Here is a 25120-nt window from a genome sequence, read left to right as displayed (position 1 = left end):
GACTCAGGGTGGATTAGGACCGTAGTTCTCAACCTTTTCCCATTTGCAGAGCCCTCACCAATGCTGACTAGAGGTGGGACCCCGTTGGAATTTGATTCCCTGCAGATGAGCCGAATACTGTACAGTCTGCGACTTAGCCATAGGCTGCAGACTCCCGGGGGGCCCCGGTGCACAGGCTGAGAACCGGGGGACAGGAGATGGGGTTGCATTGGCACACAACAAGGAGGGAAGCGAAGGCACAAGGTGCTGTGCAGGAGGGAGCTCTCACCAGACTCCGGTACTCCAAGTCCTCTCGCAGCAGGCGGTTATCATTCAGGGTGTATTTGGCTTTCCCTGTCACCCCGTCCACTGGTCCCTTATCCACCTGGTGCTTGATTCCTCGGAAGAGCATGTAGAGCGGCTCCCCAACAGAGTCCTGGCAGACAGAAAGTGCATCAGCTCTTGGGAGAAGCCACTTTCACGCTGGCTGCCACATGGAGCCCTTTGCGCCCAGGAGCGTAGCCAGAGGCACCGCTCAACAGAGCAAGCCAAAGAATCCCAGCCGGAAGGTTCACCCACCCCAGGAAAACAGGCCAGGTGACCAAGGCACTGAGTGAGGCCCCAGGCTCCTGGGCTGGAAAAGAAGCCTGTTGCTCGGTTCACTGGGAGCCTGACAGGGCAGTCCCCAGAGCCGGGGATGACCTTGCTGGACCATCCACAAGCCTAGCTCCTGGGTTATGGTCCCTAGTTCCCCAGGGCTCTCCAGGTTCTCCCATTCAGACCTCGCACCAGGTCCTCAGGCAAGGAGTATCTCAGCACCCTCTGGCTAATAGACGAAGTGCTACCTCCCCTTGGGATGTGCTCAAGGCTCTCAGCCTCTAGAGCCTCAGCAGCTCCAACAGGGACAGCTCCATTCACGGCGCGTGGAGGATCAGGCCCCTGGCCAGCCTTTACCCATAGTCCAGGCCCTTCTTTTGTAGGCTGCTCTGTCCCCAAAGCAGTGATCTGGCAGCCTCCCTACCCCCAATCCCCTCGCTTCACTGTCAGAGTCCCGTTAGCAGGCCTCCACGTGGCATCTGCTCACTGGCTGCTGAGGGTTAGGGCCAGCAGCTTCACTCATGGAGCCTTTGTGTGAGGTCTACATGCTCACCCCACTTTCCTCCTGCCCGGGGGCTTGTGCAGCTCATCCCAATAATGAGTGGGAGATCCTCAGCCTGGACAGTTGGGTCCGCTGGAGCCATGTCTGGGCTGCTGGCTTGAGGAAGTGCTGGGTGCTGCGCACTCTATGCACTGAGCAATCCAGCCCTTCTTTCCTGCTCCTAGGGGAATGAACCCGGAGGCACCTGGGCAGGCAGCAGGGGTGCAGCACTCTGAGTCTCCATTTCTCTTGGCTCCCCCCTTCCCAGGCCTAGCCAACTCTTACCCTTACAAACGTGTACAGACAGATGGACATCCAGTTGGTGAGCAGCTTCTCCACCACGGTTTCTGTCCTGAAAGAGAAGCCCAGGCCACTTATTGCGCGCTCTCCGCGGAGGTGCCAGAGCAGGGAGCGGGGTGATGATTAGGGTCAGGACTTGCTTTCCAGGAAACATGCACTTGAGGACCCCGCTCTGTGAGTACAAATGTCAGGGCTTTGCCTGAAGGGGGCACTGCACATCTGATGTGTGAGCATTTCAGCTGAGCAGGCTGCCCCATGGACCCAACCAAAAAGCACCAGCACTGGGCTGTATCTCCAGGTCCCTGCAATGGGTCAGATCTCCGCAGGGGGCAGCCAGGGGTCCATGCCCCCTGCTTCCAGGGCAATGACGTAAAAATAAAAGGGTTGGATCACTTGCCAAGTACCAATCATGCCCCCCACTCACTGCAGAGGGGACAGGCCTAGAAAGGGCTCAGTGTGGCCTAACCATGCTGCCTGAAATAGTTGTTGGGAGCAGAGCAGTGCTGAATACTGGGAGAAACCTGCCCCCTGCAAGGACAGAGCCACTCTACAACACCAACAGCACCTGCTCCACAACCTGGCAGGCAATGAAGAGACCAGCCCTACAACCGCGCGATGGCTCCCTGCTCACCTCCTCCCTCACCCGAGGGCGAAATAGCTTTCTGCAAGCCCTGACCCCAGTCCCTGCCTCACACAATATTCTAAACACTCCTAAACCCAGAGCCGCCAGACATTATAGAACATAGTATCACACCAACACCCCAGCTCCTCCTCCGATAGCACATCCACAGCCCCAGCTCCCTGCCCCCGGTACAACACAGTATCACACCCACACCCCAGCTCCTCCCCCCCAAGGCAGACAGACCTGCATTCCCATACCCCCCACAGTATAACACACAGACCCACATCCCTGCTGATCTCCCACAATTCACTCAGTGCCAGACGCACATATAATCATAAGGGCTGTGTCTAGACTGGCAAGTTATTCCAGAAAATCTGCCGCTTTTCCGGAAAAACTTGCCAGCTGTCTACACTGGCCGCTTGAATTTCCAGAAAAGCACTGACGATCTAAAGTAAAATCATCAGTGCTTTTCCGGAAAAACTATGCTGCTTCCATTCGGGCAAAAGTCTTTTTCCGGAAAACTGTTCTGGAATAGGGCCAGTGTAGACAGCACACTAGTGTTTTCTGCAAAAAAGCCCCAATCGTGAAAATGACGATCGGGGCTTTTTTGCGGAAAAGCGTGTCTAGATTGGCCACGGACGCTTTTCCAGAAAAAGTGCTGTTCCGGAAAAGCGTCCTGCCAATCTAGACGCGCTTTTCCGGAAATACTTTTAACGGAAAACCTTTTCCGTTAAAAGCATTTCCAGAAAATCATGCCAGTGTAGACGTAGCCAAGGAGAAAAGGACATTTCCGGCTGCTTTTTGTGTGAAATGACTCAGCAGTCAATAAGCAAATTTCTGTTGCCTCCTCTTGGGTCGCACTTCATGTCTGGACACTGGCTGATTTTCTATCTGATGCACAGCATGCAGTCTCCCTGTTACCACTGAGACACCAGGGAGCTGTAGGACAGCCAGGAAAGCTTCTGTTCAGGGACCAGCTACTGAATCATTTACTCACCGCCGCAACATCAGCTTGGGGTTCTTGGCCACGTACTGCTCAATGAGGTCATTCAAGAGAGTCTTTAGGATGTCAGTGAAGTACTCCAGCTTCCCGTGCAAGGAGACAGTGAGCAGGGATGCCACATAGGCCCGGTCCCTTGGAGAGAATGTACGCTGGATTTCTAGAGTGTGGATGAACTGCAGGGAGAGAGTCAAAGAGGAGTGAATGCTCTAGTGTGTTACAAACAGAGTAAGACAGCTATGGACTTTCCCAGGAGGGGGCTGTAGACAGGACACTTCCAGGTGTCCCACTCTCTTGCTTTTCATCAGGAGGCACTTTTGTCTCTCCTGGCAACACCTGCCTGTGCAGTGGTGCAGGAGCTACGGAAGGTGGGTTACCTTGGTAAGGAAGAGTTTACTATTGAGGAGATTGGACAGCTGCACCAGGCCCTGCTCCATGGTTTGCCGACGACACTCAGGCATGTCCAGGCCCCTCCGCAGAGGTGACTCCCGGTGTCCTGGGAAGAAAATGCGTTCTGCGTAGGATCTGTAATCCAGGAAGGGGATTCCGGTGCCAACGAGGTCACTGGTAAGATCCATCATCTCTGTCATCAGGTCTGAAAGCAAAGGGGGCTTCTGTGTTACAGAGTTAGAGCAGAAGAAGATTGGGTCCCAGAGCAACAAACACAGACAGGGCTGGGAGCTGGGCAGTAGCTAGGGCTAATGGGATGCAACTGACAGAGGAAACAGACGAGTTAAACGTCAATGAGATGCTGCATCCTGTGGAATCCTCTCCCAGTGGAATGTGTAGAAGCCATCACCTGGGACATTTAAAAGCGGAGCATGCAGGGCACTGGCAAATGCTCTGGAAGGGAGCTCTCCAACCCTGGCTTCCAGGCAGGGACTAGAAGGTCTGCTGGGGTGTTATTCTTGTTTACGGCTGGTGGCCATCTTCGGAGTTTAAAAAAGGAGAAGCAGCTCTGCCAAGCAAACCGGCACTGTGAAAGGCTGCTTGGTGTTTAGCCAGGCTCAATATTAGTAGGTGGTATCCAAGTCAGAGACAGAGCATTACACAATCGGTACAGCCCCGTGACTTCCATGTTTCTCACAGCTTTCCACTGCTAAATCGAGACCACAGTAGTCACTTCTCTAACGACTGTGGGTCAGGGGAACACCAGAGATTCCCTTCTCTAGAATGTGATGTTCCAGATGAAGAACTGGAGAGACAAGCGGGGGCCAAACTCTTCCCCACACAAGGGCCTCCCCAGTGACAATGGCGTGTGGGGAGCCGAGCAGAACTAGGTTGTAACTCATGGGGGCTGCTTGATTGTTCACACAGAGGCAAGGACCATAGGGCCTAGGAGAGAGGGCTGAGTCGGAGGTGGTGATCCAACTCCTCTGTTCGCAGGGCTGGGGAGGAAAGTTCTCTTACCCGTGAACTCCTTTTTGCACCTGTCCCGGACACTTGTTTCCAGATTTTCCAGCTGGATTTGAACTTTCTTATAATCCCTCAGAGCCTGCTTGCTCTTCCTCCTAGAATGGGAAGCAGAGCTGGAGACCACCGGCTGACTCTCTGCAGATGGGATTTGCATCAGGCTGGCTGTAAGTTTGGCTTCCAGTCCCTGAGCTGGGAAAAGGAAGGGCTTCCGCAGGCACATAAAGAATGGAGGGAGGGCTGAGTGGGCCAGATCCCAAGTTATGTGTGAGGGGCCCGTCTTCTTCAGAACGGACGAGCCTCTCCCCATGGAGGCCTCAAGTTCATCCTTGCTCCTCAGAGAGGAACAAACTTCCAGCTCATGATTTCAGGCAGCTCCAGACCGACTTGCTAACGACAGTATCCTACCCTGGAACTGCCTTTCCTAGACCAGCTTACACGATCACCTGCTCTGTGCTACGTCTTATACTGAGACCATCACTGGGGGCTTCCATACAACTCAATCATTCTAGACTAGCCAATTAGCCCGTCATAAAACGGGATTTTCAGGTCTCTCCTCCATGTCAGTCTTCTCTCCTGAGCCTTTGGTCTCTCGCTCTGTGTCTCTTTCTCTCTCTCTCCTCCTCATAGAATCATAGGACTGGAAGGGACCTCGAGAGGTCATCGAGTCCAGCCCCTCGCCCTCAAGGCAGGACCAAGCTCTGTCTACACCATCCCTGACAGATGTCTATCCAACCTGTTCTTAAATATCTCCAGAGAGGGAGATTCCACCACCTCCCTTGGCAATTTATTCCAATATTTGACCACCCTGATACTTAGGAATTTTTTCCTAATGTCCAATCTAAACCTCCCCTGCTGCACTTTAAGCCCATTACTCCTTGTCCTGTCCTCAGAAACCAAGAGGAACAAATTTTCTCCTTCCTCCTTGTGACACCCTTTTAGATATTTGAAAACCGCTATCATGTCCCCCCTTCATCTTCTTTTTTCCAAACTAAACAAGCCCAGTTCATGAAGCCTGGCTTCATAGGTCATGTTCTCTAGACCTTTAATCATTCTTGTCACTCTTCTCTGTACCCTTTCCAATTTCTCCACATCTTTCTTGAAATGTGGCGCCCAGAACTGGACACAGTACTCCAGCTGAGGCCTAACTAGTGCAGAGTAGAGCGGCAGAATGACGTCACGAGTTTTGCTTACAACACACCTGTTGATACAACCTAGAATCATATTTGCTTTTTTTGCAACAGCATCACACTGTTGACTCATATTCAACTTGTGGTCCACTATGACCCCTAGATCCCTTTCCGCCATGCTCCTTCCTAGACAGTCGCTTCCCATCTTGTATGTATGGAACTGATTGTTCCTTCCTAAGTGGAGCACTTTGCATTTCTCTTTATTAAACCTCATCCTGTTTACCTCTGACCATTTCTCTAACTTGCTAAGGTCATTTTGAATTATGTCCCTATCCTCCAAAGAAGTTGCAACCCCACCCAGTTTGGTATCATCTGCAAACTTAATAAGCGTACTCTCTATCCCAGTATCTACATCATTGATGAAGATATTGAACAGTATGGGTCCCAAAACAGACCCTTGAGGAACTCCACTTGTTATCCCTTTCCAGCAGGATTTAGAACCGTTAACAACAACTCTCTGACTACGGTTATCCAGCTAATTATGCACCCACCTTATCGTGGCCCTATCTAAGTTATATTTGCCTAGTTTATCAATAAGAATATCATGCCAGACTGTATCAAATGCCTTACTAAAGTCTAGGTCTCCTACTGCCTCCCCCTCTCTCTCAGCTCTCCTCCGCCTCCTGCCTCTCTCTCTGTCTCTCTCTTCTCCCTCTCCTGCCTCTCACTCTCTCTCCGCTCTCCTCTGTCTCCGTCAGGGATGCATGCTTGTCCAGGCCGCGTCCCCTGGCCGTGTATGTCACTGCCCCACCCCCCTTCGCCTCCCGCCACGGCGCTCAGCTGTCTTCTGCACCACTCAGCCGGGCCATTGTGGGGAGCAAGCGGCACAAGTGGCTGTTTGGGCACCACGCTCCCCATGCAGCACGGGGGTGTTGCATGGGGAGCATGGAGCCCAAATGGCCGCTTGCGCTGTTTGCTCCCACGTGGCAGCCCGGCTGAGTGGCGCAGGAGTCAGCCAAGAGCCACGGCGAGAGGCGAAGGACATGACTCGGGCAACAGCGCCACCCTGAGGGAACAGCCAGCATTTCAGCGTTACAGACTCAGACATTGGGCTACTATATATATGATTAGGGGTATGGAACATATCAGGGGCCACTGACCCCCACAAAAAAATCAGGCCTGAGGAAGAAAGAGATCTAGGCTGGAGCAGAGGGTTGGGGTGTGGGAGTGGGGTCTGGGCAGGAGTCAGGGTGTTGAGCAGTTCAGAGCTGGGGCAGAGGGTTGGGGTGTGGGAGTGGGGTCTGGGCAGGAGTCAGGGTGTTGAGCAGTTCAGAGCTGGGGCAGAGGGTTGGGGTGTGGGAGTGGGGTCTGGGCAGGAGTCAGGGTGTTGAGCAGTTCAGAGCTGGGGCAGAGGGTTGGGGTGTGGGAGTGGGGTCTGGGCAGGAGTCAGGGTGTTGAGCAGTTCAGAGCTGGGGCAGAGGGTTGGGGTGTGGGAGTGGGGTCCGGGCAGGAGTTAGGGTGTTGAGCAGTTCAGAGCTGGGGCAGAGGGTTGCGATGTAGGAAGGGATTTAGGCTATGGGGTGGGACTGGGAGTGCAGGCTCTAGGAGGGTGTCAGGGTGCAGGAGAGGGTTCTATCCTGGGTCAGAAGGTTTGGGATGCAGAGTGCAGGCGCTGGGAGGGAGTCTGAGTGGGGGACAAGGCTCAGGGCTGGGGCAGAGGGTTGGGATGTAGGAGTTTGGACTAAGAGCTAAGGCAGGGGATGAGGGAGTAAGGATGCAGGAGAGGGCTCTGGGAGATGGCTCACGGCTGGGGGGCATTGGGCACGGAGCACTCACCTCAGGAGGCCCCCAGCTTGTGGCACGGGGCTATGGCAAACTCCCTGCCTGCTCTGGCCCTGCGCACCCCTGGAAGTGGCTCGTGGGGGGGAAAGGTGGCAGGTGGCTCCATACACTGTCCTACCCTGGAGGTGCTGCCCCGCAACTCCCACTGGCTGTCGTTCCTGGCCAATGGAGGCTGCGGGGACAGAGCCTGCAGGCAAGGACAGCAAGCAGTGCGCCCCTGCTCACCACAAGCTGGTGCGCACTGCTCCAGCCTGGCGGGGGGAGGGGGCACCCAAGGCTCAGAGCTTCCAGACTCCATCACAGACTTGCTGCAGGTGGGATCTGGCCCATGGACTGGCAGCTCCCCATCCCCCCAGCCCAGTCAAAGCATTTTGTGCAGAAATGAGCTTAGAGCTCGGCTTCTCCTTCCAGCTCACCAGGAAGCTCTCGCAGTGGAACTGGTGAGGGTGGCAAGGGAGGGTCTGTGGTAGCGACATCCCCCAAGAGGGCATGGAGAAACCAGAGAGCAAGGGCCGGTTTGCACAAGGGTTAATGCCGCCCTCAGCCCACGCTGGAAGATTTATCTGGGTTTACTTGTAAACACTGAATTTCCAAGGTAAGTGGCCTTTCTGGTGAGAGCTCAGGCACCAAGGCCAAATCTGCGCCCTCCCCAGGCCAACGGGAAGGCTGCTGAATCTCACCCACAGTAAGGAAAGTGGAGGGGCTACCATGAGCTTCCAATGTAGGGGCCTCAGTGTGCATTGAACACTCCTGTCGACTGTGCCCGGGTGGCCCAAAGATCCCAGACCATCCTGGCAGCTATGCCCCATGGCAGTCTCAGGTGTGTTTGCCCATGCCAACTGTAACCTGGCAGCTTGCTAAAATCCCAGCAACGAGGCAATGGCACAGGCTTCAGCATGGGCCCTGGCACACACTTGCTAGAGAGAGAGCAGCCCCTCCCCCCGCCCCCCGGCTGCAGCACAGACACCCCAGCCCCTCACACCTGTACACGAAGACAATGAACAGGACAATCAGAGCCACAAGGGAGGCTCCAACCCCCAAGCCAATCTGAGCCTCCAGGGGGAAGGTGAGCTGGCTCTCAGTGTCGTACTGCACTCTGCCCAGCAGGAAGTTCAAATTCCCCATCTGCACCTGCAGAAGAAACACAAGCCCAGGCAAGAGCAACGTGTCAGACCTCTCATCCTGACAACTGAGTCACGGGCTCCAAGGGGAATGCCTGACTGCATGGCCCTCTCCCGGCCGGTGTCTCCTCTCCCCTCTCCCCCCTCCCTGCCGGAGCATCTGTCTCCCCTATCCCCTCTCCCCACCGGCACCTCCGTCTCCCCCTCCCACATTGTTGTCCACACCTCCATCTCCTCCTCCCCCTCTGTGCTTCTGCCTCTTCTCTCCCTCCCCACCAGTGCCTGTCTCCTCCCTACCTCCAGCCCCCACCCCTGCACCCACAGTGCAAAGCCCTGCAGGGGCAAGCCTTAGAGCACAGCCTCAGCTGACTGTCGCTCACACTATGGGGCAAACATAACAGTGCTGATACCCAGGGAGGGGCCTCAGAGCCCAGGAAGGGGTGGGAAAAGGGTCTTGAGTCCTTGGGAAGAGGAAAGGTCTCAGAGCCCGGAGAAGACTGGTGAGAAGGGTCTCAGAGCCCGGGGAAAGGTCGGGACAAAGGTCTCGGAGCCCGGGGAAGGGCCGGGAGAAGGGTCTCAGAGCCTGGGGAAGATTGGGAGAAAGGTCTTGGAGCTCGGGGGAAGATTGGGAGAAAGGTCTCGGAGCTCGGGGGAAGATTGGGAGAAAGGTCTCGGAGCCCGGGGAAGATTGAGAGAAAGGTCTCGGAGCCCAGGGAATGGTAGGGGGAAGGGTCTCAGAGCCCGGGGAAAGGTCGGGACAAAGGTCTCGGAATCCGGGGAAGGGCCGGGAGAAGGGTCTCGGAGCTCGGGGGAAGACTGGGAGAAAGGTCTCGGAGCTCGGGGGAAGACTGGGAGAAAGGTCTCGGAGCTCGGGGGAAGACTGGGAGAAAGGTCTCGGAGCCCGGGGAAAATTGGGAGAAAGGTCTCAGAGCTCGGGGGAAGATTGGGAGAAAGGTCTCAAAGCTCGGGGGAAGATTGGGAGAAAGGTCTCGGAGCCCAGGGAATGGTAGGGGGAAGGGTCTCAGAGCCCGGGGAAAGGTCGGGACAAAGGTCTCGGAGCCGGGGGAAGGGCTGGGAGAAGGGTCTCAGAGCCCGGGGAAGATTGGGAGAAAGGTCTCAAAGCTCGGGGGAAGATTGGGAGAAAGGTCTCGGAGCCCAGGGAATGGTAGGGGGAAGGGTCTCAGAGCCCGGGGAAAGGTCGGGACAAAGGTCTCGGAGCCGGGGGAAGGGCTGGGAGAAGGGTCTCAGAGCCCGGGGAAGATTGGGAGAAAGGTCTCGGAGCCCGGGGAAGATTGGGAGAAAGGTCTCGGAGCCTGGGGAAAGATTGGGAGAAGGGTCTCGGAGCCCGGGGAAGGGTCTTGGAGCCCAAGCGGGAATGTCCTGCTATTTTTAGGCCTGTAGAGTGAGTGCTGTCAGCTAACCCAGGCTCAGATGCATTGCTGTGGGGTTGTGTTGCTTTGCAGATTCCCCCCTTCAGTGTCTGTGCAGCGTAGCTGAGCTCTTACTGTAAACTCAGGGAGCGAGTCGGTGCCCTCCCGCTGGGTTTGGTGCCGTGGAACTGGCTGCTCGGGTGGGGGGTCACAGTACAGATGATTCCTCGTCAGGGTTTTTACAGCACAGACCCCTTCCCCAATCATGGCCACCACTTCTTCCTTGGAAATGGCCAGGTCCAGATTCTCCCCCTGGAACACAGGTACCAACGGGTATCAGTGAAGGGCCCCTGGGGGAGGCAAAGCCCACGGACAGCACACAATAACCCAGGCCAACGAGGCATAGCGAGAGATCTTAGCTCCTGCTCAATCTCAGCAGGAAGGACACTTGCCATCTGAGAGCAAGCAGCAGCAAGCCCTGTGCATGGATAGCCATTCCCTGGACGGGAGCCTCTGGGGAAAACAGGCCACTCACCTTTGCAACTGGTGTTCTCAGAAATTGTTACTCGTGTCTATTTCAACTGAGGTGGCTGCCGGAAGGTTTTTCCCTAGCTGCTTCCTTCTTGCCCATCCTCCTCCCCTGCTGTCGCAGGAGCCAGCAAGGGGCAGACAGGAGCAACACAGCTCAATGAACAACCGTTCCAAAGGGGCGTCGCCGTGTTTTCTTCTTCCAGCACGTGCTCCCACCGAGTCCAGTGAGCGGATTCACAAGCCTTACCTGGAGGAGGAGGAGGAGTCCGAGTGCAGGGCTGACTTGAGAACCGCAGTACCAAAGCCGGGTCCTGTTTGGACCGTGGCACGATGGCAGCGTATGACGTGAAGATATGCACTCAGGACCACGTTGCAACCCTGCAGGTTTCCTGGAGAGGAACATGTGCCAGAAAAGTGGCTGAGGAGGCTTGTGCAGTGCACCCCCATGAACAGTGGTGGGGACACCATGGCCAGAGCATAACACGTGTTGATGCACCTCATCATGGAGCAGATGCTCTATGACAAAACAGGCAGACCCTTCATCTGGTCCACCACTGCAATGAACAGATGTGAGGATTTCTGAAAAGGCTTAGTCCTGTCAATGGAGAATGCAAGAGCTCCTCTGATATCCAGAGAGTACAGCTGTGGCTCTCATGGGCTTTGGTGATGTTTGGGATAGAAAACCAAGAGGAAAATGTCCTGGCCCTTGTAGAAGGAAGAGATCACTTTTGGGAGAAAAGCAGAGTGAGCGTGAAGCTGAACTTTGTCCTTAAGGAACACAGTACACAGAGGGTCCGACATGGGAGCGTGGAGTTCCAACGTCAGTCTGGCAGAGGTAATGGGGAGGAGAAATGTCACCTTCCATGAAAGGCAGAGTAGTATCACAGAACACTAGGACTGGAAGGGACCTCGAGAGGTCATCGAGTCCAGTCCCCTGTCCTCATGGCAGGACCCAGCACTGACTAGACCATCCCTGATAGACATTTATCTAACCTACTCTTAAATATCCCCAGAGATGGGGATTCCACAACCTCCCTGGGCAATTTATTCCAGTGTTTGACCACCCTGACAGGTAGGAACTGAAGGTACCAGTTACCCCGGCCTAGTCATGCTAGTATCAGAATGAAATTCACCCTGTCCCTGTGGGGCCTGAGGAGCAGAGGGACGAGGGGGAAGGCATACTGCAAGCTGGGTTGCCAGGGATCAGGAATGTGTCTGCTAGGGATCCCGGCAGACTGAGGCCCCAGACTGAGCAGAACTGTGGCATTTGGGCTGGGTGGCAAAGAGGTCTATCTGGGGAAATCCCCACACATGGGACACAGCGTGAAGGACATCCAGTCGAAGCGACTGCTGCTGAACAAGGAAGCACTGGCTAAGGCAGTCTGCCAGCTGATTTTGAACCCCTGGAATGTAAGGTGAATAGAGTGGTCTACGCACAAGTGCCACAGACGAAGGGCTTCAGTGCAAGGAGGGTGACCTGTTTGATGGCACATGGCTGTCGAGTTGTTCATCGTGACACCACCCACCGATCCCGAAGGTGAGGGAGGAATGCCAGACACACAAGGCAGACTTCCCGGGGTTCGCATACATTGATATAGAGGGGGCAACTCCTCCTCTGACCACATCACTTGAGTGGTGAGATCCCAAAGGTAAGCACCCCTGCCCAGAGCAGATGCGTCCATGACCAGGGACATTGTGGGCTGAGTCATGGAATGGAAAACCAACCAGTATCAACCAGGGATCAAGCCACTAGCCACGGGCCTGAGCGACGTGGTGAGGCACCATGAGCAACGTGTCTACACTATTCTGCCCCAGGAGAAACACCATTGTCAGCCAAGACTGGTGCGGCCGCTGGTGGAGCCTGGCAAATGGCATTACATATGTGCAAGCCCACCATGTGACCCAGAAGCCTGAGGCACATGGGGGCACGGTGACAGGAAAGCCAGAAAGAGACTGTAGTAGCTTGTTCAGGGAGGCGAAGCGGTGGTCCAGTAAGAACACCCGAGCTCTGGTGGAGTCAAGCACAGCTCTGATAAACTCCATCTTTTGTGTGGGAATAAGGGTCAAATTACCGGGGTTGAGCAGCAGGCCCGGCCTGTTGAGTGTGGCCCTGGTAGGGTGATGTGAATCTCCACCTGATGAAAGGACTGACCTTTAGAAGCCAGTCAACCAGGTAAGGATAGACCCGAACCCCACAATGCCCAAGAAAGGCTCTCACCACTACTGGGCCCTTGGTAAACATTCTGGGTACTGTGAAGAGTCCAAAGGGGAAGGCCATTAACTGATAGTGCGACTGTCCCACCAGGAACCATAGATACTGTCTGTGGGTCTGTCTACACTAGCCCCCTAGTTCGAACTAGGCTGGCTAATGGAGGCATTCCAACTTGCAAATGAAGCCCGGGATTTAAATATCCCAGTCTTCATTTGCATGTTCCCGGGCGGGCGCCGTTTTTAAATCTCCCTAGTCCGAACTAACTGCCCGCGGCTACACGCGGCAGTCAGAAGTTAATCCGAACTAAGTCCTTAGTTCCGATTAACTGTTACACTCATTGCAGGAGGAGTAACAATTAATCTGAACTAAGGACTTAGTTCGGATTAACTTCTGACTGCCGTGTGTAGCCGCAGGCAGTCAGTTTGAACTAAGGGGATTTAAAAATGACGCCCGCCCGGGAACATGCAAATGAAGTCCGGGATATTTAAATCCCGGGCTTCATTTGCAAGTTTGAATGCCTACATTAGCCACCCTAGTTCAAACTAGGGGGCTAGTGTAGACATACCCTGTGGGACTTTTTGACAGCAATATGAAAATAAGCGCCCTTTAAATCCAGGGCATCTTACCAATCCCCTGGATCCAGTGAGGGAATGATGGAGCCCAGCGTGATCATCCACAATTTGTGGCTGATCACAAACTTGCTGCGCTCCCGAAGGTTGAGGATAGGTCAAAATTCCCCGTCTGCTTAGGGAACAAGGAAGTAACAGGAGTAAAAGCCCTTGCCCCTGAAATCCCAAAGAACCTCTTCCACTGTACCCAAATCCTGGAGCATGTGCCCCCCGCCCGCCTGTGAAGTAGAAGATGCTCGTGAGAGGGGTCTCTGAAGAGGGACCGGCAGGAGAGGTGGTAGGGAACAGAATGGGATAGAGTAGCCCACTTCCACTGTCCAAAGGACCCAGTGCTCTGAAGTGATGGACGTCCAAGCATGAGGTAAATGTGACAAACAGCTGAGAAGCGCATGATCTGGTAGCTTCATGATGCAGTCCTTGGGCGCACCTTCAAAAGCATTGTTTGGAGGAGCCGTGACTGGCCCTCATTGGTGCCAGTATGCCCCAGATGGCTTGTGACAGAAATACCACGCTTGCCTGCAAGAGTAGTTCTACTGAGGATGAGAGGAGAAAGGCCTCTGCTGTGGAGGGTTGAAGGGCTTGCACTGTGTGATAGAAATATGTGAGCCAAAGGACTTCATAGTATTCCTGGAGTCCTTAAGGTTCGGCAAACAGGCCAAGCCCATCAAAAGGAAGGTCCTGTATAGTCTGCTGGCCCTCAGGAGAAAGGCCAAATGGTTGTAGCCAGGTAATGAATGCATAGTGATGCCCGAGGCTAAGACATGAGCCACCAAGTCCCCATGTTCAGGGAGGCTTAAAGGCAAGTCCAAGAAACTGCCTTGCCATCCAAGACCAGAGCATCAAACTCAGCCCTAGATTCCTGGGACAGAGAGTCCTTGAACTATGGGAGGGAGGGCTATGAGCTATATGCATAATGGCTCAAGATAACCTTGTGGTTTGCTATCTTGATAACCAACCCTTCCTCCCCCGTGGAGCAGACCTATGGCCAAACAAGTCATGACTTTAGCATCCTTAAAGTTGGGCACTGGGGCTTGGTAAGCCTGATGCTCCTTTTCATTAACTGCCTCCATAACCAACAAGCACGGTGGGGTGGGTGAAAAGGTATTCAGATCCTTTAACAGGAACAAAGTACTTCCATTCCATCTCATTGGCAGGTGGGGGAGTGGAGGCAGGGCTCCACCAGCTCATTTTGGCTGACACCAGTATAGTCTTATTAACTGGCAGGGGCACCCAGAAGGAGGCCTCAGCAATCACAATAGGCAGCAGGTTTAAAACAAACAAACAGACAAACAAAAGTTTTTCTTCACTCAGCGCACAGTCAACCTCTGGAACGACTTGCCAAAGGGTGTTATGAAGACTAAGGGTATGTCTAGACTACACACTTCTTTCGAAAGAAGCTTTTTCGCAAGAATTAAAAAAAGCGTCTTATGAAAGAGAGCGTTTAGTCAGCTACAACTTTTTTCAAAAAAGCAATCCGCTTTTTCGGAAGAGAGCACCCAAGAAGGACTTTATTCGAAAGAGCTCTTTAGAAAAAAGGCATTCTTCCTCATAAAATGAAGTAAAAAAACCCACCACATTCTTTCGATTTAATTTCGAAAGAATGTGGTGGCAGTCTAGATGCAGGTGAAGTTTTTTTCAAAAAAAGGTCACTTTTTTCGAAAAAACTCTGTAGTCTAGACGTAGCCTAGGACTTTAACAGGGTTCAAAAAAGAGCTAGATAGATTCATGGAGGTTAGGTCCATCAATGGCTTTTAGCCAGGATGGGTAGGAATGGTGTCCTTAGCCCCTGTCTGGAAATGGATGACAGGAGAGGGACCACGTGTGGATTACACGTTGTGTTCCTTCCCTCTGGGGTATCTGGTATTGGCCACTGTCAGCAGACAGGATACTGGGCTAGATGGACCTTTAGTCTGACCCGTTATGGCCATTCTTATGTTCTTAACCACCACCTCCACCACTGGGAGGTTAAGGCTAGCACCCTCCTTATGGAGGAGGTCCTGCAATACCCCCTGAGTGTTGGCTACTGCTTCATCAGGGGTGGAACTCGAGGAAGCCAGTGGGGGAGACCCCACAGACTGTGTGCCCTCCGATTGGTCCTGTTGTGGTGGGGTACGTGGCTGGTCCTCAGGAGGAGGTGACGCAGGCAGTTCCTGGTCTGGAGGCAGAGGGCAACTGGTCATCGCTGTAGGGACGTTGGACTGGGAAGGGATGGAGCCAGTGGGCAACATGCTCTGAGCCTGGTGGAATGCCTAGGGGGCCCAGAGTTGCACTGAGGTAGACACTGCTGAGCACCTAGGTCTCAGGGTGAGCAAGGGCCCATGGGTGTTGATCAGTCTGAAGCCACTGAGGCTCCCTCCAGGAAGGCAAGGGAGAGCCTAAATGGGACGGACATGGTGGAGCCACGCCTGGCTGTGCTTCTGACACTGGACAGTGGGTGGATGACTGAGGCAACTGTGAGCAACAGGCCCACTGTGAAACAAGGACTGGTGCTGAAACCGGGAGCAGCGCCAGGATACCACGTCGCAGGTCAGCGCTAAGACGAAGACGCACGCTCTGAAGAGCAGCAATGAGAGTCTGCTCTCTGAGGGATGGCACCAGACCTCTGTGTGGTGCCGAGAAGAACCCCTCTGCACTGAAGAACGGTGCTGAGGGGCAAGGTCAGCGGTGCTGTTCGCTAAGCTGTGAGCAAGAGGCAGGCCCCAGCTCACAGAACTTGGCACAAGCAGGGCTGAGTGTGCAAAACACTCATTGGTAATAGGCCCAGGTGCAGAACAGTAATTGGTACTGGGCAGAAGTAAAAAGCACATGGTATCACTAGCTCATTAAAAAAAGACCTTGGTACTCACTGCTTACAGAAACAGACTCTGGTTCAGGAAAGGGTCTAAAATGACAGAATGAGGGATAGAGATGATCTAATCAAACCACAAGGTGCAGGGTGATGGGCGGTATCTAAGTAGTGTCAGAGAGTGGTAACCTGACAACATCAGAGGGTGGCAACCTGACACGTCAGCAGTGAGGTGTGACTTGTCGTACCTGTATATAAAGTGGTGTGTTGGTGAGGACAGTTTTTGTATGACCTAGGGGGCAGTGGAAATTTCCTACTGACTGAGTCGTTCCACTGTGGCAAGTACACGGGCGTAGTGGTTCAGTAGAGTCGACTGACAACTGTTATTGTACCTCGCTCTACAATAAACCTGCCTGTCACCTTTGGTCCTTATCTGGTTTGTGGTCTTTGGGGGCTCTCTTGGGGTCTGCTGTGGAGACTAAATGCACAAGTCGACACTGCACACATCACTGAAGACACACACAAGAAGCCTTCTGGTGATCATCATCAAACGGAGCCAGAGACCTGTGAGGACACCTCAGCAGTAAATCCTATCTCCCCTACCTGCAGAACTACAGCAAGCACTCAATGAACAAACCAGATTGGCAGATCTTTGGCGTAAGTAACAGGTCTGTCAGTAGGATGCAGGACTAGCTGGGATCTTTGCTAGATAATCTCACCCATCATTACAGGACATCCTCCTAAAATGTTACCTAATTTCTAATGGAAATGGGTCTGGCTTCACTTCTAGCCATTGGTGGTGGTTCTGCCTTTCTTGACTAGGAACCCTTTATTAGTCGTATCACCTCACCAGCTTCTTTCTGATAAACAAGTAGAGCTCTAAGTCACTCACTGCAATCTATTTTCTCTAGCCCCATAATAATTGTTGTGGCTCTTCTCTGTACTTACTCCTCTTTGTACATCCAAGGCTCCCATTAGTCCAGTGATAGCACCATTATTAACAATTATGCAATCCCTATCAACTCTACTGAAAGACTTACAACATTGCTAGGATATTGTGTACCTATTATATTGAAAAGCCTTGCATTGTGCTTTGCCTCACCAGTCATGGATTCTTCCCTGATGTCTCTAGCTTTCCTATCAATTTTCTATACTGCATAACTTCAAATTGCTTTTGATTACTGTCTTTGTATCCTCTTTCCCATGTGCTCTGTAATGCTGTTTTATTTCTAATTGCTTTCCTCAAACCCCGTAGAATGCTCTAGCAATAGTGCATGGAGCTAGCAAGTTATGCACATAACCCAGGGCTCTTTTGAGTTGGTCTCCTTCCCCAGCTGCTGGGTGATGTCTCAGCATGTGTCATACTGCATCTCATTTAGGCTGCAGGCTGCTAAAAGCAGGGACTGCCCTTCTTATCTTTGCCAGTGATAGGCCATTAATAGCTATGGCACTGCCAGGGTATCAGAATAGTCCCAGGCCCTCAGTAGGAAGTAGGTTTGTGTGAAGTTTATTGTGATTTTGAGCTGGTTGTAGACTTACCTCCACGGAAATGACGCTCCCAGGCTTGTGCCGATATGGTTTCGCAGGGTCCTCAGTGTTCAGGGGTTTCAGGGCTGGATTGACTTCATAGGAGAAGGGTGTGGGATGCAAGGAGTTGAAATCGAAGATCAGGTTATCCAGAATAAATTCCAGTTTGACCTGACCAATCCGCAACAGCAGGTTAATAGCCGGAGTTTTACACAGGATAAGGTAGGAGGAGTTAATGAGACACAGTTCTTCAAACTAGAAGCAGAAGGGAAGAGCGTCAGGACTCTGAAAGAATAAGCCAGCCTCGCTGGAAAGTTCCTACTGCCTTGTGGCACCCCATTGCCACGGCTCTGTGGGAAAAGTGTAAACAGAGCACTCACCCTGGCTAGGTGCCAGCCCAATCACCCACCCCAGATTCATAGGGCAAGTTTCCAGGGGATTTTAGTGGGCTCCCAACTCTTCCCAGCAGTGTGGAGCACCTGGAATCCCCTTGCCAACAGTCCCTGCAAAGTTCACTTGGGCTTTCTGTGGGTCAGCTGCCCGGGAGGCTGCACCCCTCTAGGGTTCTGCTGCTTCGATTGATCAATGATTGTTGTTACCTTTCTTGCAATGTTTTTATATTTTATAAACCCATATAAACCTATGGGATAACCTCTGGTGCCCCACTGGAATTCATAGCCACAAATACAACCTGTTCAGAAAGATGGGGAAATTCAGCTTTCGATAAAGCAGTTTATCAGTGCAATACAGCAAATCAGTGGCCTGCCCAGTCCTGCATCCTGTCAGGGGCAGTCCAGGAGGTACCTTGTATGCCCAGAGATGTTCATCCTGTGGGCACGAGTGCTTTGAAAAGGAGCAGAATAGTAATGCACTGCTACCCATCTCAGGGAAAAGAGGCAACTGTGCAAACTGATTTGGCAGGGGGCTGTGCAGAGGTGATGGCAGATCAGCACTTCAAAGGGTGGGGATATGCACCAAGGTCTCCATTGCTGCATCACTAATGCAGAGCACATGTGCAGCAGTGACGATCCAGAAGATCCAGCACAAAGCTGTGCTAGGGCTGCCAGCTGTTACAGGAGAGGGGCTCTAGATAGACAGACAACCACAGCTGCCCCCTCAGGACTCGTCTTTGGGGGTAGTCACGCTGGCAAGGTGAGCGTCTCAATGGCAGGCTGAATTGTGGGGATCACTACTTCGTGAAATTGTGATTTTGTCATCATTCCTCTGTGTGGGATGGAACCTTGGCACTGCAAAGGCAGAGCTGTGCAAGGACGGGGTGCAGTCTGGTTTTACATGAATGGAGATGCCTCTCTCCTAGAACTGGAAGGGACCTTGAGAGGTCAAGTCCAGTCCCCTGCCTTCATGGCAGGACCAAGCACCATCCCTGACAGATTTTGCCCCAGATCCCTGAATGGCCCCTCAAGGATTGAACTCACAACCCTGGTTTAGCAGACCAATGCTCAAACCACTGAGCTCTCCCTCCCCCGTTTTGAGGGGGCACTTGGCAGCCAGGCCTCACATCAGTGTAGATCTCCTCTTGCCTGCTGCTGCCACCACGCCATTTCTGTCTCCCACCCTGGAGCATTCTACCAGGCTCTTGGCAGAGATGGGGCTTTGGGAGCTGCAACCTTATCAGGGGAAGGATGGTGTTAAACTCTGACTCTTGGGGACACTGCTTCACCAAGGAAGACGTTCTGTTTCCTGTGATCACTCTTAGTTTGTAGTATGCAAGAAGGCTCCAACAAGAGCCAAGAACCTCTGACACCGGAGATCTCTGGCCATTAGCTCTGACCAAGGCTTCAGCCCCAATTCTATTCCATGGTTTGCCAGCACAAGGGTCAGGATACCTGCTGGATGCTGCACAGGGCATTCTGTGGACACTCAGTTTCTGGCACGATCCGACGCCATCGCCCCAGCCCTCGTCGGTGGCGTTCTGAGGGGGAAACCGTAATCCGGATCTTTGGACTTTGTACAACATCTAGATTGTGGCCACGAACTCGGATCACTCTCCCACCACTGCAACACACAGAAGCCGTCAGAATCACCTGGTCAGCCAGCACTTAACAACCCGTGAGCTCTCTGCCAACCCTGCTCCATGGCTGCTGCCAGCCTTTCTAGGCCAGCCGATGGATAAGTGGTTCAAGGCACAGGCCTGGACTCCATGCAGATGCAGATACTGCTCCAGTACCTGCTGAAAGCATGTGTGAGCATGCGGATGCAGCTATCAGTGCCCTGCGGTAACAATGGGGCATTTGTAGCATCAGGGATGCATCTCTCCCTACCTGAGGAAGCTCTTGGCTGGCTCTGCAAAAGTGATATTGGGATCCAGAGTGTATCTGAAGAGGAAACCTTCTAGTCTCCGTTCCGAGTGTCCATATTTGATAGTTACTGGAAGCTCCACAGACATGTTACTGGGGCTCGTCTGACACTGTATCTGATTTTCCTGCATCTCAGAGAGGCTAAGAGACACACATAGGAGAGATCAACAAAGGGTTAACACAGCGGTTCTAGAAACATAGAATACCGGGACTGGAAGGGACCTCGAGAGGTCATCGAGTCCAGTCCCCTGCCCTCGTGGCAGGACCAAATACTGTCTAGACCATCCCTGATAGACATTTCTCTAACCTACTCTTAAATATCTCCAGAGATGGAGATTCCACAACCTCCCTAGGCAACTTATTCCAGTGTTTGACTATCCTGACAGTTAGGAACTTTTTCCTAATGTCCAATCTTCCTTCCTTCTTTCTCCCCAAAGAGCTCCAAGCATCTCTCCATATTTGTTCTCAGGTTTATTGGCCCCCCGCCTAAAGGCCTTGTGTCCTCGCTACTGCCCTTACAAACAGGAGTAGTCACGACACATTTCTGAGCTACTCATCACTGGTGCTAGAGTGAATGGCTCATGAGATTTTTAGCATGAAGCCTGGGCCAAACATGAAGGGACTGGCACATGGCACCTTGTTTAGTTACAACCTGCATCTAGCCAGCAGCTCTTACATGTGGCAAGGCAGGTCTCCAATGAGAACACTGATCTCATTGGGCCACCCAGTCAGCAGCTTGGAACCCAGCAGGGTAAGGCAGGTTCCTCCAGCTTTAGGGCCTTGAGATGGAGCAATTAACTTCAGGGCTGGGTTCTGAATGGAAAGAAAAGAGAAATGAATGAATGAGAAACATTTATCAAAATAAGTGAAGGAAAAACATAATCTGAGACTGCCAGAACATGAAATACATAGCAGACTGCAGGCCAAACACAGAGCAGGCAACACACAATACTCCCCCAAGAGGGTCAGTCACAAGTATAATTAATGTTATTTTTTAACAAGTTTCCTCAGCATGGACACATGTTCTCCGGAATGGTGGCCAAAGCACAAAGGAGCATATGGATTCTTTGCATATCTGGCACTTAAATATGTGGCAATCCTGGCTACAAAAGTGCCATGAAAATGCCTGCTTGTACTTTCAGGAGACACTGTAAATAAGAAGCAGGCAGCACTATCGCCTGTAAATGTAAACAAACTGGCTGAACAAGGAGGAGGACTGAGTGGACTTGTAGGCTGTAATGTTTTACATTGTTTTGTTTTTCAGTGCAGTTATGTAACCAAAAAACCCTTCATTTGTAAGTTGGATATTCATAATAAAGAGATTGCATTACAGGACTTGTACGAGGTGAACTGAAAATCACAATTTCTTTTATAATTTTGACAGTGCAACTATTTGTAACCAAAAAACCCAATAGTTTTATATTTATATTCTGTGTTGTAATTGAAATAAGAGTTACCTTTTTCTGTAACCAGTGTTCTTTGAGATGTGTTGTTCATGTTTATTCCATTGTAGGCATGTGTGATCACACACATGCACTGGTGTCAGAAGTTTTTCCCTGAGAGGTACCATAGGGGACTGACTCTGGAACCCTCTGGGGAAGCACATATATGCCATGGTATAAGGGGCACCACCAGCTCTCCCAATTCTCATTCCCTCTTGCCAGAAATGCCCACCCTGGGGAAGAAGGGCAGAGCACAGAATGGACATGAGCAAACAACACATTTCGAAAAACATCAGGTACAGAAAGAGTGCTTGCTAATGTCTTTTCCAGTCTAGGCAACTCCCAAGCAGTACCACTAGAGGTCAGCAGGAGTTCATGCACATGTAAACTGCAACATAGCTCTGCCAAACAGAGTCCTCTATGGCAGTGGTCCCCAACCTTTTGGGGCTGCCGGGTGCCTGAGGCGGGGCCGCGCGTGTGCTGCGCATCCGGGGGTGGGGCCACGTATCTGCTGCGTGCCCGGGGGCAGGGCCACGCGTGTGCTGCACATCCGGAGGTGGGGCCGCGTATCTGCTGTGCGCCCGGGGGCGGGGCCACGCGTGTGCTGCGCGCCTGGGGCCACGCGTGTGCTGCGCATCCGGGGGTGGGGCCGCGTATCTGCTGCGTGCCCGGGGGCGGGGCCACGCCTGTGCTGCACATCCGGGGGTGGGGCCGCGTATCTGCTGTGCGCCCGGGGGCGGGGCCACGCATGTGTTGCGCGCCCAGGGGCGGGGCTATGCGTGTGCTGCGCGCCCGGGGCCACGCGTGTGTTGCGCGCCCAGGGGCGGGGCCACGTATCCGCTGCATGCCCGGGGCGGGGCCACGCGTGTGCTGCGCATCTGGGAGTGGGACCACGTATCTGCTGCAGGCTTGGGGCGGGGCCATGCGTGTGCTGTGCATCCGGGGATGGGACCACGTATCCGCTGTGCGCCCGGGGGTGGGGCCACACGTGTGCTGTGCATCCGGGGGTAGGACCACGTATCCGCTGCGCGACCGGGGGTGGGGCCACGCGTGTGCTGCGCACTCGGGGCGGGGCCACGCATGTGCCGTGCATCTGGGGGTGGGGCCGCGTATCCGCTGCGCGCCCGGGGCGGGGCCACGCATGTGCTGCGAGCAGGGCCAGCTTTAGGTTTTTTACCTTCACAAGCAAAAACATTTTGGGCCACCCCCCACCTGCTGCTGCAGGCCAGGCACTGAGGAGGAAAGCACCCCTTTCACCTTGCAGCTCTTTGGCTCCCACCTCGCCCTCCAGCCAAACCCAGCCTACGTCTTGTCTCCCCCCCACACACATCCCAACCCCCCCCCCCACTCACCGAACTCAGTTTCCACCTCCTCTCCCCTCCCAGGCAAACTCGACTCCTCAGTGACCAGACGCAGTCTGCCCCCCTTCTGATCCACCCTGCGCCCTCTCCTCCCTCCCAGCCAAACCCGATCTCCCCCCTCCCCACCGGACCAAGTCCGCTCCCCTCTCCTACTTTCCCCCATTGACCAAACTCCATCTACCCATAACTCCGGTCATCTGAGGAAGGGGGCTGTGCCCACGAAAGCTCATGATCCCATCTACATGTTCTGTTAGTCTATAAAGTGCTACCAGACCGTTTGTTGTTTTTTATGAAATCATAGTGTTCATGATTCAAAGGAATGATAGAAGGGAGAGCAGCAAAATAGAGACAGTGGATTTCAGGAAGGCAGATTTTGGTAAACTCAGAAAGCTAGTACCTAAGATCCCATGGGAAGCAAGATTAAGGGGGAAAAACAACTGAAGAGAGTTGGCAGTTTTTCAAAGGGACATTATTAAGGGTCCAAAAGCAAGATATTCCACTGCGTAGGAAAGTTAGAAAGTATGCCAAAAGACCACCTTGGCTTAACCAGGAGATTTTACATGGTCTAAAAATCAAAAAGGAGTCTCATACAAAATGGAAATGAGAGCAAATTACAAAGGATAAAAATAAGCAAACACCACACATATGCAGGGGAAAGGTTAGAAAGGCAAAGGCACAATATGAACTCAAGCTAGCTACAGACATAAAAGGTAACAAGAAGATATTTTATAAGTATATTAAAAGAAAGAGGAAGATGAAGGACAGCACAGGCCCATTGCTCAGTGAGGAGAGAGAAACAATAACAGGAAACTTGAAAATAGCAGAGGTGCTTAATGACTTCTTTGTTTCAGTCTTCACCACAAAGTCTTATGATAAAGGAATGCCTAACATAATGAATGTTAGTGGGAAGGGGACAGGCTTAGATGATAAAATAAAAAAGCAAGTTAAAAATTACTTAGAAAAGTTAGATGTCTGCAAGTCACCAGGGCCTGGTGAAATGCATCCTAAAATACTCAAGGAGCTGATAGAGGAAGTAGCTGAGCTTTTATCTACCATCTTTGAAAAATCATGGAAGAGGGAGAGATCCCAGAAGACTGGAAAAGGGCAAATATAGTGTCCATCTATAAAAAGGAAATAAGAACAACCCAGGAAACTACAGACCAGTCAGTTTAACTTCTGTGCCAGGGAAAGATAATGGAGCAAGTAATTAAGGAATTCATTTGCAAACACCTAGAAGATAATAAGGTAATGGCCAACATGGATTTGTAAAGAACAAATCATGTCAAACCAATCTGATAGCTTTCTTTGATAGGATAACAAGTCTTATGGATAAGGGAGAAATGGCGAATGTGGCATATCTACACTTTAGTAAGGCATTTGATATGGTCTCACATGATCTTCTTATCAATAAACTAGGCAAATACAACTTAGATGGGACTACTGTAAGGTGGGTGCATAACTGGCTGGATAACCGTTTTCAGAGAGTCGTTATTAACGGTTCACAATCCTGCTGGAAGGGCATAACAAGTGGGATTCCGCAGGGGCCTGGACTCGATGACCTATTGAGGTCTCCTACAGTTCTAGTGTTCTAGGATTCTAAGGCAGGAGCTGACCACAGTCCTGCAAGAGCAGATTTGGGTGTTCTGAGAACTGGCCACAGCATAATCACAGTTAAGATCATGTGTGCTGAACCAGTACTGACAAGGCCACGCCGGGGTGATCATAATTACTCAAGCCCAGTCTCTAGATTTTTGCCAAGACTGCCAATAAGAGGGGCCAGCAGGGAATATACTTCATATCTCCCACTCATGACAGGAGAAATGCATCCAAAAGGGTGCCCCTGCCGAGACCCTAGAGAGAGCAGAATTGGTGGTAATGACTGTTCTGTGTGGTAGTGAACAGATCCACTCCAGGAACTCCCCACTTCTGGAAGAGCGTCCAGGCAACCTTGGGGTGGAGCTCCCACTTGCACTGGGAGTAAAAAGTTCTAGTGAGGCAATCTGCCAGCATGTTTCAGATGCCAGAAAGATGTGCAACCTCCAGGTGGATCACATGCTGGATACAAGTCACCCAAGTTGAAAGCTTCTTGACAGAACCAGCAACTATACTCCCCTTTGCCTGTTGACATAGAACATTGAGATGATATTGTTCATCAATACTGGCACCATTCGACTGGACAACTGAGGGAGGAAGCCCCTGTATACTAGGCAGATGGCCCCAAGCTCTCTGACGTTTCTGTGTGGTGCCTACTCCTCCAGAAACCATGTTCCCTGGGTTTGCAAGCTACCAAGATGTGCTGCCAACCTGAAGGCTGAGGCATCCGACAGCAGAGAGATTGTGGCTGTGGACTCTTAACTGGTACTCTTTCTAGCACCCACCTTGTGTTGGTTCATCACTTTA

The 25120-nt window shown here is 52.4% G+C and overlaps 1 protein-coding gene across 2 annotated transcripts in view; it reads right to left on the bottom strand.

Annotated features, from left to right (window-relative positions):
- Positions 1 to 25120, bottom strand: part of PLXNB1 (plexin B1) — a 206191-nt gene that overhangs the window by 35781 nt on the left and 145290 nt on the right. For both annotated transcript variants that reach the window (XM_089781349.1, XM_089781350.1), the window contains exons 20-30: positions 20594 to 20730; positions 19882 to 20058; positions 19447 to 19615; positions 17612 to 17854; positions 10051 to 10227; positions 8407 to 8555; positions 4450 to 4550; positions 3417 to 3634; positions 3037 to 3215; positions 1403 to 1469; positions 269 to 415 (exon numbers count right to left, since the gene is read on the bottom strand). In XM_089781349.1, the coding sequence (XP_089637475.1) occupies positions 269 to 415; positions 1403 to 1469; positions 3037 to 3215; positions 3417 to 3634; positions 4450 to 4550; positions 8407 to 8555; positions 10051 to 10227; positions 17612 to 17854; positions 19447 to 19615; positions 19882 to 20058; positions 20594 to 20730 (1764 nt within the window). The remainder of the gene's footprint in view (positions 1 to 268; positions 416 to 1402; positions 1470 to 3036; positions 3216 to 3416; positions 3635 to 4449; positions 4551 to 8406; positions 8556 to 10050; positions 10228 to 17611; positions 17855 to 19446; positions 19616 to 19881; positions 20059 to 20593; positions 20731 to 25120) is intronic.

This window comes from Pelodiscus sinensis, chromosome 11, assembly GCF_052426305.1.
Source record: "Pelodiscus sinensis isolate ZL-2025 chromosome 11, ASM5242630v1, whole genome shotgun sequence".
Classification (NCBI taxonomy): domain Eukaryota; kingdom Metazoa; phylum Chordata; order Testudines; family Trionychidae; genus Pelodiscus; species Pelodiscus sinensis.
The sequence above is the reverse complement of the archived record's forward strand: the minus strand, read 5'-3'. Positions and strand labels throughout refer to the sequence as shown.